Genomic DNA, 20036 nt, shown 5'->3' on the forward strand with positions numbered 1-20036 from the left:
GAAAGGGGGTGGCACCCCCATTACTGGTCAGTCTAACCCTGCTGATCACAGATGAAAGGTCAGGTAGGACATTATTAGTCCTGTATATTCACCAATACCGTGGATTCACTGTGAGCCAATCATGCAGCAAACCCAAACCTCATCTCTAGTCACAACTAGCACATCCTAACACATTAGTAGCCATCAGTTCAGCATTAAAATGCTCTAATGCTCCTTTATGAGCTTTTTTACAGCTATTGGCTTTGTGCTTTATGGTATTATTTTGGTTACTGTTGATGGAACTTCCAGGCAGCTGTAAAAGTCAATATGGCCATTAGGCTTATAGAGCTGAGCCCACACCACCGTGCCTGCTGCAGATACACCAACGAATATACACTATATTGCCAAAAGTATTGGGACACCCGCCTTTACACACACATGACCTTTAATGACATTCCAGTCTTATGCTGGCCATACACTATACAGAAAATCGGCCGAACCCATTTTCGAAAAACGAACGTTCGACCGTGACCGCAAACGATCGTGCCATCATGTAATGACCGATAAATTGTTCAGTGGACATGAATAAATAATTTTTTGTTCGTTTTTTTACATATACCTAGTGCAGACAGTTCGGACAGGAAACACATTAACCTTGCAACTTATCGTACGTTCGGCAGAAATTTTCCAAACTTCCCGTTCGTTTTTTTTCCACAAAAACGTCACAAACGATTATCGATTTGTGCCCATTAACTTGCCGAAAAACGAACAAAGTGTCTATACGAACGATTTTTCGGCCAATTTTTCGTATAGTGTATGGCCAGCATTAGTCCGGAGGGTTCAATATTGAGTTGGCTCCTCCCTTTACAGCTATAACAGCTTCACCTCTTCTGGGAAGGTCGTCCACAAGGTTTAGGAGGGTGTCTATGGGAATGTTTGACCATTCTTCCAGAAGAGCATTTGTGAGGTCAGGCACTGATGTTGGTCGAGAAGGCCTGGCTTGCAGTCTCCACTCTAATTCATCCCAAAGGTGTTCTATCGGGTTGAGGTCAGGACTGTGCTGGCCAATCAAGTTTCTCCACTCCAAACTCCCCCATCCATGTCTTTATGGACCTTGCTTTGTGCACTGGTGGGCAGTCATGTTGGAACAGGAAGGGCCATCCCCAAACTTCTCCCACAAAGTTGGGAGCATGAAATTGTCCAATATGTCTTGGTATGCTGACGCCTTAAGAGTTCCTTTCACTGGAACTAAGGGGCCAAGTCCAACCTCAACCCGATAGAACACCTTTGGGATGAATTAGAGCGGAGACTGTGAGCCAGGCCTTCTCATCCAACATCAGTGCCTGACCTCACAAATGCTCTTCTGGAAGAATGGTCAAGCATTCCCATAGACACCCTCCTAAACCTTGTGGACGGCCTTCCCAGAAGAGGTGAAGCTGTTATAGCTATAAAGGGCGGAGCCAACTCCATATTGAACCCTCCGGACTAAGACTGGGAGGTCATTAAAGGTCATGTGCATATAAAGGAAGGCGTCCCAATACTTTTGACAATATAATGTATATAACATATGTAGAAATACACTTTGGGGAGAGTATATCCCTGACCGGGACAGAAATGGTGCATTTTATTGGAAATATAAGAATAATACAATGGCGGAAGTGAGAAATGTGCATTGAATATACAGAGACTCGTTTTATCTCTATTTGTCGATCTGTTCCTCTGTGTAATGCTATGTGCATGTAGACTTTGGGGCGTATTTATACAGCAACAAATGATCAATGTACGCTGCATTATATTCACCCATTCACTGACATTCATCAGCCCGGATTTGCCTGCACATTCACCCGACTGAACAAATCTTGCCAACATTCACCCGTGTCTGTATTTTCCTGAGTAGAAGATCCAGGCTGACGGATCATTTGTTGAATTTATAGCACAGTGAATGTTGGGTTCATTGTCATTTCTTCTTCTGAACACGACCAGGCTCCCCCATCTCACTTCATCCAACGCTCTGCAACTGAAGGTTTTAGTGTCACCTTCAGCCTGAAAACAACATCTGCACCTGGATTGGACCTTTCTTTTATAAATTACGCCCCTTCATCTAGAAAAGCGTGTGGTAAAGGTAGGCAGCAAGCACAAAAATATTCAGGATGGAACTGGAGCTGCAGCAAAACCTTCAGTAAGCCATGAAGAACACATTGCACATGTTAGGAAAGGCATGACTCCCACCCACCATCTACGTGTGGCAGATGGAGAACATTCCAAACAGTCCACAAGTGTCCCAAGAGTCCTGCCCGCTCCATGCATTTCCTCTAGCCATAGAGACGGGCGAAGCATGCTTGGCAGTATGGCTTGCCATCTTGCTCACGGAAAGTGCCTTTATTGAGTTGTCGCAAACAAAAAGTACAGCTGAGGTGCTGGGGATGGAACTTTCTTCCCATTGCAGTCACACATCGACCTGTGATTGGCTGATCACATCCGGCACACAGTGATCCTCGAGACGAGTGGTAATGGGTCTCACATAGAGGTAGGCCATCATTCTCAAAGAAGCTTCCATTGAGGAATGGGGTGTGACAAACCTAAAGAAAACCAGAAAGGACATGAACACGTGGTAGACATATTGCCCTGTATGACTCAAGTATAAAACCAAACTAGAGGGACATTTTTTCCACAGCACCCTGCCAGTAGTGGAATTTTATGGACTTCAGAATACCCCAAAATGAATGTTTTTATTCATCTCTAAGAAATAGACACATTCCAGTCAGATGGAGAGGGAGCGAAACGTTCTTCCAGGGCTGTCTGGTAGAAGTCAGCAGAAGAGAGATACAGAGAAACACAATTGGTTCCTTATGGAATTCCTGTTTGTCTATAGGACCGAATCTCCTTTCTACTATCTGTCTAGGAGGATCGAAGAAAACTGACTATTGTCAGAGGAGATCCAGACGTTGCAATATTGTGAATTCGTCCAATAATTGCCCATCTGATCACCGGCCAATATATAGACTCTGCTGCCTGATCAAGAAAGGGTTGTCAGCTATTTACAAAGATAAATATGTAAGTCCTAAAATATGTAGGCCAATTCTATTCTGCAACTCATCATGTAAGTCAGTTCTTAGAAGGATTAGGGTGACATGAGGTCAGACAATAGACACCCATCTACTGGGTTCCAGTTCTGGACACCTCATCCAGCAGGAATCAGAGGGTGAGACACTAGTAATTGTCATTTACTGATGTGCATAGTCCTTCCTGGACTCTCCTATCTGTAATCTTGTACTTTTTGTTAGGTCATGATGATGGGAATAGATTGTGAGGTTTGGGGATACTCACATGACACACAAAGCACTGCGGATGCCATAATCCATTGAGCGCTGAGATGTAACTTTCTTTCACTGGTTCAGAGCATCCAGAGCAAACTGCTCCGAACAGTCGGAAATAATCATCTGAACAGTATGGTTCCCCTTCCTTCTCATGGAATCCTGTGTGGAAAAAGAGGGACAATCACTGGAGACATTCTATAATACAAAAGTATCATTAACCCAATGGGGGGGCGGGGTGCTTAGGGCCGTCCCATGGGGGACAAGGCCATCTGTAGCCCTCATATCACAACATTGCGATTTCTCCCCAGGTCCCACAATCCCACTGGCTGCCTCCTGAAGAAAAGAATGAAATGTGTGCGAAAACCTGTAAATTTATGTCAATAAAATGTACATTGATCAAGTAAATGTGATTAAACATGTGTAGCACTACTTCCATAGGAGTGGCTGGTGTCCCGGATCCCCACTGCTGCACTGCCAGTCACATAGCATTTCCTTCACACAGAAAACAGTCCTTAGTTTGTTTTTGATGCATTATTAGGGGTTGATAACTTGGATGGGGTAGGAAAATATGGAATGCTCAACTTGAAAAAAAAGGCCAGAGCTATGAACAAAGGGAAACATCCTCCCTATTTACAAAACTCCTCTTCTTCCTTCCTCCTGCAGAAACTTGGTTTACTACATCACTTGCTGATCACTCCTGATGGGAAGTAGCAGGATCTTGCTGGCTCAGCCAAGGCCCATTACAGGCAGGAACTCTCAGTCCCTTGACAAAAAATTGCAAAGTGAGTGAAAAGCATGACATTCCTTCTGCTTCCCTGTGGCACTGATCCCAGCTCCACTTACTTGCAGAAATAGTTGTCCACCTGGCTGCCAACAGCCACGCCTGGCTGTTCTTCCTCCCAGTCCTCCTGACTGGTATACTTCCATGGAGATTCCTCGGGGCAAGGATGAAAACTAAGCCCACTGCTGTCTTCAGAGAACACTGTTACAGCTGACAGTCTCCCCCGTTGTGTTGTCCCTGCTCAATGCTGATCTGTACTCACTGTCTTTTGCTTTGTCCTGCTGCCTCTCCTGAAGGTTCTCCTCCAACTGCCTCCTGTGGTGAGATCCTTCTAGGCCACCTATCCCAAGCCTCCAGCCTGAGGTATCACCCCTCCCCAGCAGGGGGTTCCCTCAAGGGCCACTGACAGCCTCTCCTCAGCACTCCATCTCCATCTTCCACCCGACTTCTCGGCTGGAATGACCAATGTCTATTTATGGGTTTGTCTCTGCCCCCTGCCAGCCCACATCTGGGGATAGGCAGAGGGCTCATAAATATTCATGGTAGCTCCTCCTAACCCCCACCCTCTAGTTCTAGAAGGTTCTCTAACCTTCCAGACACCAGGGGGAGGCACAAGAGAGCTGCCAGGATGAGTCACCCAGCCCTGAACGCTAGTGAACCCTGACCCAATCAAGACTCACAGGCTTTAAAGGGGTTGTAAACCCTCGTTTTAAAAAATAAAAAAACATGTCATACTTATCTCCACTGTACAGTTCGTTTTGCACGGAGTGGCCCCAGTCCTCGACTTCTGGGGTCTCCCGGCGGCGTTGGTAGCTCCTCCCCGCATCGGGTGCCCATGTTGGAGAAGGCTCTCCTAAGGTGGACACCCGTGCGGACGCAAAGAAAGAAGGACTCAGCCCCGCCCCCCGGCGCCCACGTCATTGGATTTGATTGACAGCAGCGGGAGCCAAATGGTTGCACTGCTATCAATCTATCCAATCAAGAGCCGAGACAACACACAGAGGGTAGAGCGTGTCTCCGCCAAGGGAACGAAAGGGCTCAGGTGAGTAAAACAGGGGGACTGGGGGCTGGTCACTGTCAGAAGTTTTTTCATCTTAATGCATTGGATGCACAAGGGTTTACAACCCCTTTAACATGAGTCAAGTACATTTTCCTACACTACCATTTCTAGTAGCACACACTAGAGGGCACTACACATGTTACAAGTCTGTCTGTAGCCAAAACTATTTTTTTTTGTTTTTGAGAGTGGGGAAGAACTAGAGCCCCTGTAAGGGTTTCTGATCCTTAGAAAGATTTCCTCCCACTTCCTGTCCTGGAGATGACCTTTTACCAGACAGGATGTGCCGGGAACTCACCATCAGTGTCACAGACAGAAGGAAAAGTAGAGGGATGCTGGAACCTGTTAGCTTCATATTGTTGTCTTTTCCCATCACTTCCTGTCTGGTAAAAGGTTGTCCCCAGAGCAGAAAGTGTTGGGTAAATAGAGGTACTTGTAGTTGTGTATTGGCTGTGTGCTGATTTCTGGACGCTGGCACCCTCTTTTTCCTTCTCTGTAGTCTATTTTCTGTTGGAGTCACTTGTTGTCAGAACCAGTGGGGACCAAAGACCACAGCTATGCCTCCAGGATCTTCCCTCTGCCTGTCTTGACTCAGGAGCCTCCTCCCAGAGCCAATCGGTTCTCCTCATCCTTCACCCCTGCTGTGGGCTGCTCTGCTACCTGGTAAACCTGACATTGTGGCCTCCAGCTGTCCCAGGACCAGCAACTTTTCCCCAGAAGAACTCTGCTAGTCCTCATTCTGCTGACCATCCTGACCTTTGTACCCTGCACTAGAAGATTATGGAGGGGTGGTGGGAGGGCATTGGAGGAGGAAGGTTTCCTATAAACAAGGACACATCACACTGAAGGTAAGTAATGTCTCTTTGCTTTCATACATAGTTACATAGTTACATAGTCAGGTTGAAAAAAGACACAAGTCCATCCAGTTCAACCTTAAAAACAATAAATAAAATAAAAAATATTGTACAATCCAATATACCCAATTGTATACCCTCAGTTGATCCAGAGGAAGGCAAAAAACCCCAGCAAAGCATGTTCCAATTTGCTACAGCAGGGGAAAAAAATTCCTTCCTGATCCCAGAGAGGCAATCGGATTTTCCCTGGATCAACTTTACCTATAAATGTCAGTACCCAGTTATATTCTGTACATTTAGGAAAGTATCCAGGAATTTCTTATAGAAATCTACTGAACTGGCCAGAACAACCTCTGAAGGGGGTCTATTCCACATTTTCACAGCTCTTACTGTGAAGAAACCTTTGCGTATTTGGAGAAGAAATCTCTTTTCCTCTAGAAGTAAAGAGTGCCCCCGTGTCCTCTGGGTTGACCGTAAAGAGAATAACTCAACACCAAGTTCACTATATGGACCCCTTATATATTTCAACATGTTGATCATATCCCCCCTTATTCTCCTCTTCCCAAGAATGAATAAATTCAGTTCCTCTAATCTTTCCTCATAGCTGAGCTCCTCCATGCCTCTTATCAGTTTGGTTGCTCTTCTCTGCACTTTCTCCACTTCCTCGATATCCTTTTTGAGAACTGGTGCCTAAAACTGAACTGCATATTCCAGATGAGGTCTTACTAATGATTTGTAGAGATGATATCTCTCTCTCTGGAGTCCATACCTCTCTTAATACAAGAAAGGACTTTGCTCGCTTTGGAAACCGCAGCTTGGCATTGCATGTTATTATTGAGCTTATGATCTACCAAAACCCCCAGATCCTTCTCCACCACGGACTCCCCCAGTTGTACTCCCCCTAGTATGTATGATGCATATTCTTAGCCCCCAAGTGCAGAACTTTACATTTATCAACATTAAACCTCATCTGCCACATAGTCGCCCAATTAGACAGTGCATTGAGGTCAGCTTGTAAATTGGAGACATCCTGTAAGGACGTTATTCCACTGCATAGCTTGGTGTCATCTGCAAAGACAGAAATGTTACTTTTGATACCAGTCCCAATATCATTTATAAATATATTAAAAAAGTAAGGGTCCCAGCACTGAACCTTGGGGTACACCACTGATAACCTTAGACCATTCAGAGTAAGAATCATTAACCACGACTCTCTGAATTCTGTCTTTTAGCCAGTTTTCTATCCATTTACAAACCGATATTTCCAAGCCTGTAGACTTTAACTTACACATGAGCCGTGTGTGGGGAACTGTGTCGAACGCTTTTGCAAAATCCAAGTATACCACGTCCACAGCCACCCCTCTGTCCAAGTATACCACGTCCACAGCCACCCCTCTGTCCAAGTATACCACGTCCACAGCCACCGCTCTGTCCAAGTATACCACGTCCACAGCCACCGCTCTGTCCAAGTATACCACGTCCACAGCCACCCCTCTGTCCAAGTATACCACGTCCACAGCCACCCCTCTGTCCAAGTATACCACGTCCACAGCCACCCCTCTGTCCAAGTATACCACATCCACAGCCACCCCTCTGTCCAAGGTTTTACTTACCTCTTCATAAAAAGAAATCAGATTTGTCTGACAACTTCTGTCTTTCATGAATCCATGCTGTCTGTTGCTTAAAATGTTTTTTTCCAGCAAGAACTCGTCTATGTGTCTTTTATTAAATGCTCCAGTATCCTCCCGACTATAGAAGTTAAACTAACAGGTCTATAGTTACTTAGTAAAGACTTTGATCCCTTTTTAAATATAGGCACCACGTTCGCCCTGCGCCAATCCAGTGGTACTATTCCCGTCATTAATGAGTCCCTAAAAATTAGATACAATGGCTTTGAAACTACAGAGCTCAATTCTTTTAGGATCGGTGGGTGGATGCCATCGGGTCCAGGTGCTTTATCCACCTTTATTCTGTCTAAAGATTTCTGGACCAGATCACTTTTGAGCCATTGTGGATCATTGGGGGCCGTGTCACTACCACCCCCATTATGGACATGATCTTCCCCCCATGCTCTTTTGTATACACAGAGCTGAAAAAAGTATTTCATAAATTTGCCTTCTCCTTGTCCCCAGTCACCCACTTTAGATTATTGTGTAAAGGGCCTACATGCTCAGACCTGACCTTTTTACTATTAATATATTCGAAGAATTTTTGGGGGTTTGTCCTACTATCTTTAGCCATCTGTCGTTCGTTTTGAATTTTTGCACCCTTGATTTCCTTTTTACATATTCTGTTAAATTCTTTGTAACATTTAAACGACACTAGTGTTCCTTCATTTTTATATTTTTTAAAAGCTCTTTTCTTATTGTTTATAGCTTCTTTAACTTTGGCCGTGAGCCACATAGGTTTTGTTTTTAGCCTTTTAAACTTATTGCCCATGGGAATATACTTTGCAGTGAGGTCCCAAACAGTCTTTTTGAAGAATTCCCATTTCTGTTCTGTGTTTATCGCTGCCAATATTCCCTCCCAGTCTAAATCCTGGAGAGCAGCCCTCATTCTTGGAAAATGTTCTCTCTTGAAGTGAAGTGTTTTTATCTTTCCCTTATGTATTTCTTGTTTACAGCTAACATCAAATGAAATCATGTTATGGTCACTGCTACCCAGGTGTTCCTTTATCTGGTAATTAGTAATAAGCTCTGCATGGTTTGAGATTACCAGGTCCAAAAGAGCTTCATTCCTAGTTGGGGCCTCAATAAACTGGACCATAAAATTGTCCTGTACTAAGTTTATACATTTTTGCCCTTTGACTGTTCCAGAAGTGCCATTACTCCAGTCAATTTCTGGGTAGTTACCATCCCCCATTATCATCACTGTCCCAGCCCTAGCAGCCCTTTCTATCTGTGCAAGGAGCTGACTCTCCACCTCCTCGTTAACATTGGGTGGTCTATAACAAACTCCAATGATTAACTTTGAACTACTCACATCTATATGCAGTTCCACCCAGAATGCTTCAGACTCATCACACTCTCCATCAATCAGGTCCTCTTTCACACTTGCTTTGAGATCACTTCTCACATAGAGACAGACCCCGCCACCTTTCCTTTTTACCCTGTCTCTCCGAAAGAGTGCATAGCCAGGAATATTAATAGCCCAGTCATGTGAGGATTGAAACCAAGTTTCAGCAATACCGATTACATCATAGGTCACCTCATGCACCAGAGCTTCCAACTCAACTATTTTGCTTGGAAGACTTCTGGCATTGGTGAACAAACACTTTAATGCATTATTACATTTTGCTCTGGTGTTTTTCATATAATTTTTAGTAGTACGAATGGCACTATAGTTTGCAATGGCAAATTTCTTGTCACCTGCTATAACCCTCCCCCCATCTATTCCCATTCCACCCTCCATTAATGTCTGACCCCTAACTGACCTGTCTGCTCAATGTAAATCTAGTTCACCCTCCCCCCCCTCAATCCTAGTTTAAATACTCCTTCAGCCTTCCCCTAAACCTCTCCCCCAGCACAGCAGACCCCCTTCTATTCAAGTGCAAACAGTCTTTAGCATATAGGTTGCACCCCAATGAAAAGTCAGCCCAGTGCTCTAGAAACCCAAATCCCTCCTCCCTACACCAGGTCTTTAGCCATGCATTCAGCTCTCTAATCACCCCCTGCCTTTCCTGTGTTGTGCATGGCACAGGTAATATTTCAGAGAATATCACCTTGGAGGTCCTTCCCTTCAACTTGCAGCCTAGTTCTTTAAATTGATTCTTAAGGAGCCTCCACCTTCCATGTATACGGTCATTGGTTCCAACGTGGACCAAGACAGCTGGGTCATGCCCAGCCCCTCCCAGTAATTTATCCACCCGGTCCACCACATGCCGAACCCTAGCACCTTTCTTTCTTCCTTTTTTTTCTTCTTAGGGTTCAAGGTAGACTACTATCTTAAAGTGCTATCATAAGTGCCACATATTAGTGCCTCCTCATCAGTGTCACCCAATCAGTGCCCATCAGTGCTGCCTATCAGTGCTCATCAGTGCCAAATATCAGTGCCACCTATCAGTGCAGAATATTAGTGCCTCCTCATCAGAGCCACCTAATCAGTGCCCATAAGTGCTGCCTCATCAGTACCCATCAGTGAAGCCTTAACAGTGCCCATAAGTGCCACCTCATCAGTGCCCATAAATGCAGCCTATCAGTGCCCATCAGTGCCGCTCATCAGTGCCCATCAGTGCAGCTCATCAGTGCCCATCAGTGCAGCCTCATTAGCGCACATTGGTGAAGGAGAAAAATGATTTACAAAACTTACTGACAGAAACTAAGAACACCTTTTTTTCTTTCAAAATGTTCAGTCTTTTTTTTTTTGGTAAAAAAAAACAGCAGTGATTAAATATCACCAAAAGAAAGCTCTATTTATGTGAAGAAAATTATTAAAAAAATGTCGCATTGGTTACAGTGTAGCATGACCGCGCAATTGTCAAAGTGTGAAAGCTGAAAAATGGCCTGGGCAGGAAGGGCCGAAAGTGCCGGTATTGAGATGGTTAGAAAACATTATAAATAATATAAAGATAAGACAACATGCACTGCAAAGACGTGGGCTGTGACCACGGGCCACTTCTCTGATTCGTGATGAAAAATGCAGAAATTTAGGCAATTATTTGTACAAATTACCTTCCTCCCCTATATGTTTCCTACAAACTTTACAGCAAAAATGCTCAGGATGCCAGGTACAGCCGAGAGCGGTCACCAGATTCTGAAAAGAAGAATTAAAAAGGCATCAAATGTGGAAATGCAAAACAAAGGGTTAATGGGTCAGAATTACAGAAGAGGAAAGGAGGATGGGAGCGGAAGATGGAAAATGATGGTATAGCAATCAGGAGAGAAAACGGGCAAAAATAAAAGTACAGGTAGGGAGGGCAATGAAGGGGAAATGTCTGTGCGGAGCAATGGAGGGGGCAGCCTGGAAAGAAGGAATACGGGGGGGGGGAGGAACTTGGAGAAAAAAAAGCAACATTAGAAGAGAAAAGTAAAGGAAGAAGGTATAGAAGTAAAGGTCTGTGACAGAGCATTGGAAGGCAGGAATGATAGATGAGAGAGGTGGAGGAGGAATGGAAGGCGGGATGATAGATGAGAGAGGTGGAGGAGGAATGGAAGGCGGGATGATAGATGAGAGAGGTGGAGGAGGAATGGAAGGTGGGAATGATAGATGAGAGAGGTGGAGGAGGAATGGAAGGCGGGAAAGATAGATGAGAGAGGTGGAGGAGGAATGGAAGGCGGGAATGATAGATGAGAGAGGTGGAGGAGGAATGGAAGGCGGGAATGATAGATGAGAGAGGTGGAGGAGGAATGGAAGGTGGGAATGATAGATGAGAGAGGTGGAGGAGGAATGGAAGGCGGGAATGATAGATGAGAGAGGTGGAGGAGGAATGGAAGGCGGGAATGATAGATGAGAGAGGTGGAGGAGGAATGGAAGGCGGGATGATAGATGAGAGAGGTGGAGGAGGAATGGAAGGCGGGAATGATAGATGAGAGAGGTGGAGGAGGAATGGAAGGTGGGAATGATAGATGAGAGAGGTGGAGGAGGAATGGAAGGCGGGAATGATAGATGAGAGAGGTGGAGGAGGAATGGAAGGCGGGAATGATAGATGAGAGAGGTGGAGGAGGAATGGAAGGCGGGATGATAGATGAGAGAGGTGGAGGAGGAATGGAAGGTGGGAATGATAGATGAGAGAGGTGGAGGAGGAATGGAAGGCGGGAGTCATAGATGAGAGAAGTGGAGGAGGAATGGAAGGCGGGAATGATAGATGAGAGAGGTGGAGGAGGAATGGAAGGCGGGAATGATAGATGAGAGAGGTGGAGGAGGAATGGAAGGCGGGAATGATAGATGAGAGAGGTGGAGGAGGAATGGAAGGCGGGAGTCATAGATGAGAGAGGTGGAGGAGGAGTGGAAGGCGGGAATGATAGATGAGAGAGGTGGAGGAGGAATGGAAGGCGGGAATGATAGATGAGAGAGGTGGAGGAGGAATGGAAGGCGGGAATGATAGATGAGAGAGGTGGAGGAGGAATGGAAGGCGGGAATGATAGATGAGAGAGGTGGAGGAATGGAAGGCGGGAATGATAGATGAGAGAGGTGGAGGAGGAATGGAAGGCGGGAATGATAGATGAGAGAGGTGGAGGAGGAATGGAAGGCGGGAATGATAGATGAGAGAGGTGGAGGAGGAATGGAAGGCGGGAATGATAGATGAGAGAGGTGGAGGAGGAATGGAAGGCGGGAATGATAGATGAGAGAGGTGGAGGAGGAATGGAAGGCGGGAGTCATAGATGAGAGAGGTGGAGGAGGAGTGGAAGGCGGGAATGATAGATGAGAGAGGTGGAGGAGGAATGGAAGGCGGGAATGATAGATGAGAGAGGTGGAGGAGGAATGGAAGGCGGGAATGATAGATGAGAGAGGTGGAGGAGGAATGGAAGGCGGGAATGATAGATGAGAGAGGTGGAGGAGGAGTGGAAGACGGGAATGATAGATGAGAGAGGTGGAGGAATGGAAGGCGGGAATGATAGATGAGAGAGGTGGAGGAGTGGAAGGCGGGAATGATAGATGAGAGAGGTGGAGGAGGAATGGAAGGCGGGATGATAGATGAGAGAGGTGGAGGAGTGGAAGGCGGGAATGATAGATGAGAGAGGTGGAGGAGGAGTGGAAGACGGGAATGATAGATGAGAGAGGTGGAGGAGGAATGGAAGGTGGGATTTATAGATGAGAGAGGTGGAGGAGGAATGGAAGGCGGGAATGATAGATGAGAGAGTTGGAGGAGGAATGGAAGGCGGGAATGATAGATGAGAGAGGTGGAGGAGGAATGGAAGGCGGGAATGATAGATGAGAGAGGTGGAGGAGGAATGGCAGGCGGGAATGATAGATGAGAGAGGTGGAGGAGGAATGGAAGGCGGGAATGATAGATGAGAGAGGTGGAGGAGGAGTGGAAGACGGGAATGATAGATGAGAGAGGTGGAGGAGGAATGGAAGGCGGGAATGATAGATGAGAGAGGTGGAGGAATGGAAGGCGGGAATGATAGATGAGAGAGGTGGAGGAGGAATGGAAGGCGGGAATGATAGATGAGAGAGGTGGAGGAGGAATGGAAGGCGGGAATGATAGATGAGAGAGGTGGAGGAGGAATGGAAGGCGGGAATGATAGATGAGAGAGGTGGAGGAGGAGTGGAAGACGGGAATGATAGATGAGAGAGGTGGAGGAATGGAAGGCGGGAATGATAGATGAGAGAGGTGGAGGAGGAATGGAAGGTGGGAATGATAGATGAGAGAGGCGGTGGAGGAATGGAAGGCGGGAATGATAGATGAGAGTGGTGGAGGAGGAATGGAAGGCGGGAATGATAGATGAGAGAGGTGGAGGAGGAATGGAAGGCGGGAATGATAGATGAGAGAGGTGGAGGAGGAATGGAAGGCGGGAATGATAGATGAGAGAGGTGGAGGAATGGAAGGCGGGAATGATAGATGAGAGAGGTGGAGGAATGGAAGGCGGGAATGATAGATGAGAGAGGTGGAGGAGGAATGGAAGGCGGGAATGATAGATGAGAGAGGTGGAGGAGTGGAAGGCGGGAATGATAGATGAGAGTGGTGGAGGAGGAATGGAAGGCGGAAATGATAGATGAGAGAGGTGGAGGAGGAATGGAAGGCGGGAATGATAGATGAGAGAGGTGGAGGAATGGAAGGCGGGAATGATAGATGAGAGAGGTGGAGGAATGGAAGGCGGGAATGATAGATGAGAGAGGTGGAGGAGGAATGGAAGGCGGGAATGATAGATGAGAGTGGTGGAGGAATGGAAGGCGGAAATGATAGATGAGAGAGGTGGAGGAGGAATGGAAGGCGGGAATGATAGATGAGAGAGGTGGAGGAGGAATGGAAGGCGGGAATGATAGATGAGAGAGGTGGAGGAATGGAAGGCGGGAATGATAGATGAGAGAGGTGGAGGAGGAATGGAAGGCGGGAATGATAGATGAGAGAGGTGGAGGAGGAATGGAAGGCAGGAATGATAGATGAGAGAGGTGGAGGAGGAATGGAAGGCGGGAATGATAGATGAGAGAGGTGGAGAAGGAATGGAAGGCGGGAATGATAGATGAGAGAGGTGGTGGAGGAATGGAAGGCGGGAATGATAGATGAGAGAGGTGGAGGAGGAATGGAAGGCGGGAATGATAGATGAGAGAGGTGGAGGAATGGAAGGCGGGAATGATAGATGAGAGAGGTGGAGGAGGAATGGAAGGCGGGAATGATAGATGAGAGAGGTGGAGGAGGAATGGAAGGCGGGAATGATAGATGAGAGAGGTGGAGGAGGAATGGAAGGTGGGAATGATAGATGAGAGAGGTGGAGAAGGAATGGAAGGCGGGAATTATTGATGAGAGAGGTGGAGGAGGAATGGAAGGCGGGAATGATAGATGAGAGAGGTGGAGGAATGGAAGGCGGGAATGATAGATGAGAGAGGTGGAGGAGGAATGGAAGGCGGGAATGATAGATGAGAGAGGTGCAGGTGGAAGGGAAGGTGGGAATGATAGATGAGAGAGGTGGAAGAGGAATGGAAGGCGGGATGATAGATGAGAGTGGTGGAGGAATGGAAGGCGGGAATGATAGATGAGCGAGGTGGAGGAGGAATGGAAGGCGGGAATGATAGATGAGAGTGGTGGAGGAATGGAAGGCGGGAATGATAGATGAGAGAGGTGGAGGAGGAGTGGAAGGCGGGAATGATAGATGAGAGAGGTGGAGGAGGAATGGAAGGCAGGAATGATAGATGAGAGAGGTGGAGGAGGAATGGAAGGTGGGAATGATAGATGAGAGAGGTGGAGGAGGAATGGAAGGCGGGATGATAGATGAGAGAAGTGGAAGAGGAATGGAAGGCGGGATGATAGATGAGAGTGGTGGAGGAATGGAAGGCGGGAATGATAGATGAGCGAGGTGGAGGAGGAATGGAAGGCGGGAATGATAGATGAGAGAGGTGGAGGAGGAATGGAAGGTGGGAATGATAGATGAGAGAGGTGGAGGAGGAATGGAAGGCGGGATGATAGATGAGAGAGGTGGAAGAGGAATGGAAGGCGGGAATGATAGATGAGAGAGGTGGAGGAGGAATGTAAGGTGGGAATGATAGATGAGAGAGGTGGAGGAGGAGTGGAAGACGGGAATGATAGATGAGAGAGGTGGAGGAGGAATGGAAGGTGGGAATGATAGATGAGAGAGGTGGAGGAGGAGTGGAAGACGGGAATGATAGATGAGAGAGGTGGAGGAGGAATGGAAGGCGGGAGTCATAGATGAGAGAGGTGGAGGAGGAGTGGAAGGCGGGAATTATAGATGAGAGAGGTGGAGGAGGAATGGAAGGCGGGAATGATAGGTGAGAGAGGTGGAGGAATGGAAGGCGGGAATGATAGATGAGAGAAGTGGAGGAGGAATGGAAGGCGGGAATGATAGATGAGAGAGGTGGAGGAGGAATGGAAGGCGGGAATGATAGATGAGAGAGGTGGAGGAGGAATGGAAGGCGGGAATGATAGATGAGAGAGGTGGTGGAGGAATGGAAGGCGGGAATGATAGGTGAGAGAGGTGGAGGAATGGAAGGCGGGAATGATAGATGAGAGAAGTGGAGGAGGAATGGAAGGCGGGAATGATAGATGAGAGAGGTGGAGGAGGAATGGAAGGCGGGAATGATAGATGAGAGAGGTGGAGGAGGAATGGAAGGCGGGATGATAGATGAGAGTGGTGCAGGTGGAAGGGAAGGTGGGAATGATAGATGAGAGAGGTGGAAGAGGAATGGAAGGCGGGATGATAGATGAGAGTGGTGGAGGAATGGAAGGCGGGAATGATAGATGAGCGAGGTGGAGGAGGAATGGAAGGCGGGAATGAGAGATGAGAGAGGTGGAGGAGGAATGGAAGGTGGGAATGAAAGATGAGAGAGGTGGAGGAGGAATGGAAGGCGGGAATGATAGATGAGAGAGGTGGAGGAATGGAAGGCGGGAATGATAGATGAGAGAGGTGGAGGAGGAATGGAAGGCGGGAATGATAGATGAGAGTGGTGGAGGAATGGAAGGCGGGAATGATAGATGAGAGAGGTGGAGGAGGAATGGAAGACGGGAATGATAGATGAGAGAGGTGGAGGAATGGAAGGCGGGAATGATAGATGAGAGAGGTGGAGGAGGAATGGAAGGCGGGAATGATAGATGAGAGAAGTGGAAGAGGAATGGAAGGCGGGATGATAGATGAGAGTGGTGGAGGAATGGAAGGCGGGAATGATAGATGAGAGAAGTGGAGGAGGAATGGAAGGCGGGAATGATAGATGAGAGAGGTGGAGGAGGAATGGAAGGCGGGAATGATAGATGAGAGAGGTGGCGGAGGAATGGAAGGCGGGAATGATAGATGAGAGAAGATGAGGAGTGGAAGGTGGGAATGATAGATGAGAGAGGTGGAGGAGGAATGGCAGGCGGGAATGATAGATGAGAGAGGTGGAGGAGGAATGGAAGGTGGGAATAATAGATGAGAGAGGTGGAGGAGGAATGGAAGGCGGGAATGATAGATGAGAGAGGTGGAGGAGGAATGGAAGGCGGGAATGATAGATGAGAGAGGTGGAGGAGGAGTGGAAGACGGGAATGATAGATGAGAGAGGAGGAGGAATGGAAGGCGGGAATGATAGATGAGAGAGGTGGAGGAGGAATGGCAGGCGGGAATGATAGATGAGAGAGGTGGAGGAGGAATGGAAGGCGGGAATGATAGATGAGAGAGGTGGAGGAGGAGTGGAAGACGGGAATGATAGATGAGAGAGGTGGAGGAGGAATGGAAGGCGGGAATGATAGATGAGAGAGGTGGAGGAATGGAAGGCGGGAATGATAGATGAGAGAGGTGGAGGAGGAATGGAAGGCGGGAATGATAGATGAGAGAGGTGGAGGAGGAATGGAAGGCGGGAATGATAGATGAGAGAGGTGGAGGAGGAATGGAAGGCGGGAATGATAGATGAGAGGGGTGGAGGAGGAGTGGAAGACGGGAATGATAGATGAGAGAGGTGGAGGAATGGAAGGCGGGAATGATAGATGAGAGAGGTGGAGGAGTGGAAGGCGGGAATGATAGATGAGAGAGGTGGAGGAGGAATGGAAGGCGGGATGATAGATGAGAGAGGTGGAGGAGTGGAAGGCGGGAATGATAGATGAGAGAGGTGGAGGAGTGGAAGGCGGGAATGATAGATGAGAGAGGTGGAGGAGGAATGGAAGGTGGGAATTATAGATGAGAGAGGTGGAGGAGGAATGGAAGGCGGGATGATAGATGAGAGAGGTGCAGGAATGGAAGGCGGGAATTATAGATGAGAGAGGTGGAGGAGGAATGGAAGGCGGGAATGATAGATGAGAGAGGTGGAGGAGGAATGGAAGGCGGGAATGATAGATGAGAGAGGTGGAGGAATGGAAGGCGGGAATGATAGATGAGAGAGGTGGAGGAATGGAAGGCGGGAATGATAGATGAGAGAGGTGGAGGAGGAATGGAAGGCGGGAATGATAGATGAGAGAGGTGGAGGAGGAATGGAAGGCGGGAATGATAGATGAGAGAGGATGAGGAGTGGAAGGTGGGAATGATAGATGAGAGGTGGAGGAGGAATGGAAGGCGGGAATGATAGATGAGAGAGGTGGAGGAGGAATGGAAGGCGGGAATGAGAGATGAGAGAGGTGGAGGAATGGAAGGCGGGAATGATAGATGAGAGAGGTGGAGGAGGAATGGAAGGCGGGAATGATAGATGAGAGAGGTGGAGGAGGAATGGAAGGCGGGAATGATAGATGAGAGGGGTGGAGGAGGAGTGGAAGACGGGAATGATAGATGAGAGAGGTGGAGGAGGAATGGAAGGCGGGATGATAGATGAGAGAGGTGGAGGAGGAATGGAAGGCGGGAATGATAGATGAGAGAGGTGGAGGAGGAATGGAAGGCGGGAATGATAGATGAGAGAGGTGGAGGAATGGAAGGCGGGAATGATAGATGAGAGAGGTGGAGGAGGAATGGAAGGCGGGAATGATAGATGAGTGAGGTGGAGGAGGAATGGAAGGCGGGAATGATAGATGAGAGAGGTGGAGGAATGGAAGGCGGGAATGATAGATGAGAGAGGTGGAGGAGGAATGGAAGGTGGGAATTATAGATGAGAGAGGTGGAGGAGGAATGGAAGGCGGGAATGATAGATGAGAGAGGTGGAGGAGGAATGGAAGGCGGGAATGATAGATGAGAGAGGTGGAGGAGGAATGGAAGGCGGGAATGATAGATGAGAGGGGTGGAGGAGGAGTGGAAGACGGGAATGATAGATGAGAGAGGTGGAGGAGGAATGGAAGGCGGGAATGATAGATGAGAGAGGTGGAGGAGGAATGGAAGGCGGGAATGATAGATGAGAGAGGTGAAGGAGGAATGGAAGGCGGGAATGATAGATGAGAGAGGTGGAGAAGGAATGGAAGGCGGGATGATAGATGAGAGAGGTGGAGGAGGAATGGAAGGCGGGATGATAGATGAGAGAGGTGGAGGAGGAATGGAAGGCGGGAATGATAGATGAGAGAAGTGGAGGAGGAATGGAAGGCGGGAATGATAGATGAGAGAGGTGGAGGAGGAATGGAAGGCGGGAATGATAGATGAGAGAAGTGGAGGAGGAATGGAAGGCGGGAATGATAGATGAGAGAGGTGGAGGAGGAATGGATGGCGGGCATGATAGATGAGAGAGGTGGAGGAGGAATGGAAGGCGGGAATGATAGATGAGAGAAGTGGAGGAGGAATGGAAGGCGGGAATGATAGATGGGAGAGGTGGAGGAGGAATGGAAGGCGGGAATGATAGATGAGAGAGGTGGAGGAGGAATGGAAGGCGGGAATGATAGATGAGAGAGGTGGAGGAGGAATGGAAGGTGGGAATTATAGATGAGAGAGGTAGAGGAGGAATGGAAGGCGGGAATGATAGATGAGAGAGGTGGAGGAGGAATGGAAGGCGGGAATGATAGATGAGAGAGGTGGAGGAGGAATGGAAGGTGGGAATTATAGATGAGAGAGGTGGAGGAGGACTGGAAGGCGGGAATGATAGATGAGAAAGGTGGAGGAGGAATGGAAGGCGGGAATGATAGATGAGAGAGGTGGAGGAGGAGTGGAAGACGGGAATGATAGATGAGAGAAGATGAGGAGTGGAAGGTGGGAATGATAGATGAGAGAGGTGGAGGAGGAATGGCAGGCGGGAATGATAGATGAGAGAGGTGGAGGAGGAATGGAAGGTGGGAATTATAGATGAGAGAGGTGGAGGAGGAATGGAAGGCGGGAATGATAGATGAGAGAGGTGGAGGAGGAATGGAAGGCGGGAATGATAGATGAGAGAGGTGGAGGAGGAGTGGAAGACGGGAATGATAGATGAGAGAGGTGGAGGAGGAATGGAAGGTGGGAATTATAGATGAGAGAGGTGGAGGAGGAATGGAAGGCGGGAATGATAGATGAGAGAGGTGGAGGAGGAATGGAAGGCGGGAATGATAGATGAGAGAGGTGGAGGAGGAATGGAAGGCGGGAATGATAGATGAGAGAGGTGGAGGAGGAATGGCAGGCGGGAATGATAGATGAGAGAGGTGGAGGAGGAATGGAAGGCGGGAATGATAGATGAGAGAGGTGGAGGAGGAGTGGAAGACGGGAATGATAGATGAGAGAGGTGGAGGAGGAATGGAAGGCGGGAATGATAGATGAGAGAGGTGGAGGAATGGAAGGCGGGAATGATAGATGAGAGAGGTGGAGGAGGAATGGAAGGCGGGAATGATAGATGAGAGAGGTGTAGGAGGAATGGAAGGCGGGAATGATAGATGAGAGAGGTGGAGGAGGAATGGAAGGCGGGAATGATAGATGAGAGAAGTGGAGGAGGAATGGAAGGCGGGAATGATAGATGAGAGAGGTGGAGGAATGGAAGGCAGGAATGATAGATGAGAGAGGTGGAGGAATGGAAGGCGGGAATGATAGATGAGAGAGGTGGAGGAATGGAAGGCAGGAATGATAGATGAGAGAGGTGGAGGAGGAGTGGAAGACGGG

General features: G+C 47.9%; 1 protein-coding gene across 1 annotated transcript in view; it reads right to left on the bottom strand.

Annotated features, from left to right (window-relative positions):
• Positions 1–1566: 1566 nt before the first annotated feature.
• The window catches only part of TGFB1I1 (transforming growth factor beta 1 induced transcript 1), a 135530-nt gene continuing 117060 nt past the window's right edge, over positions 1567–20036 (bottom strand). Inside the window, exons 9-11 of the mRNA XM_073635254.1 lie at positions 10659–10740; positions 3307–3455; positions 1567–2558 (exon numbers count right to left, since the gene is read on the bottom strand). Of these exons, the coding sequence (XP_073491355.1) occupies positions 2292–2558; positions 3307–3455; positions 10659–10740 (498 nt within the window). The 3' untranslated portion in view covers positions 1567–2291. The remainder of the gene's footprint in view (positions 2559–3306; positions 3456–10658; positions 10741–20036) is intronic.

Source organism: Aquarana catesbeiana, linkage group LG06 (genome assembly GCF_042186555.1).
Source record: "Aquarana catesbeiana isolate 2022-GZ linkage group LG06, ASM4218655v1, whole genome shotgun sequence".
Taxonomy (NCBI): domain Eukaryota; kingdom Metazoa; phylum Chordata; class Amphibia; order Anura; family Ranidae; genus Aquarana; species Aquarana catesbeiana.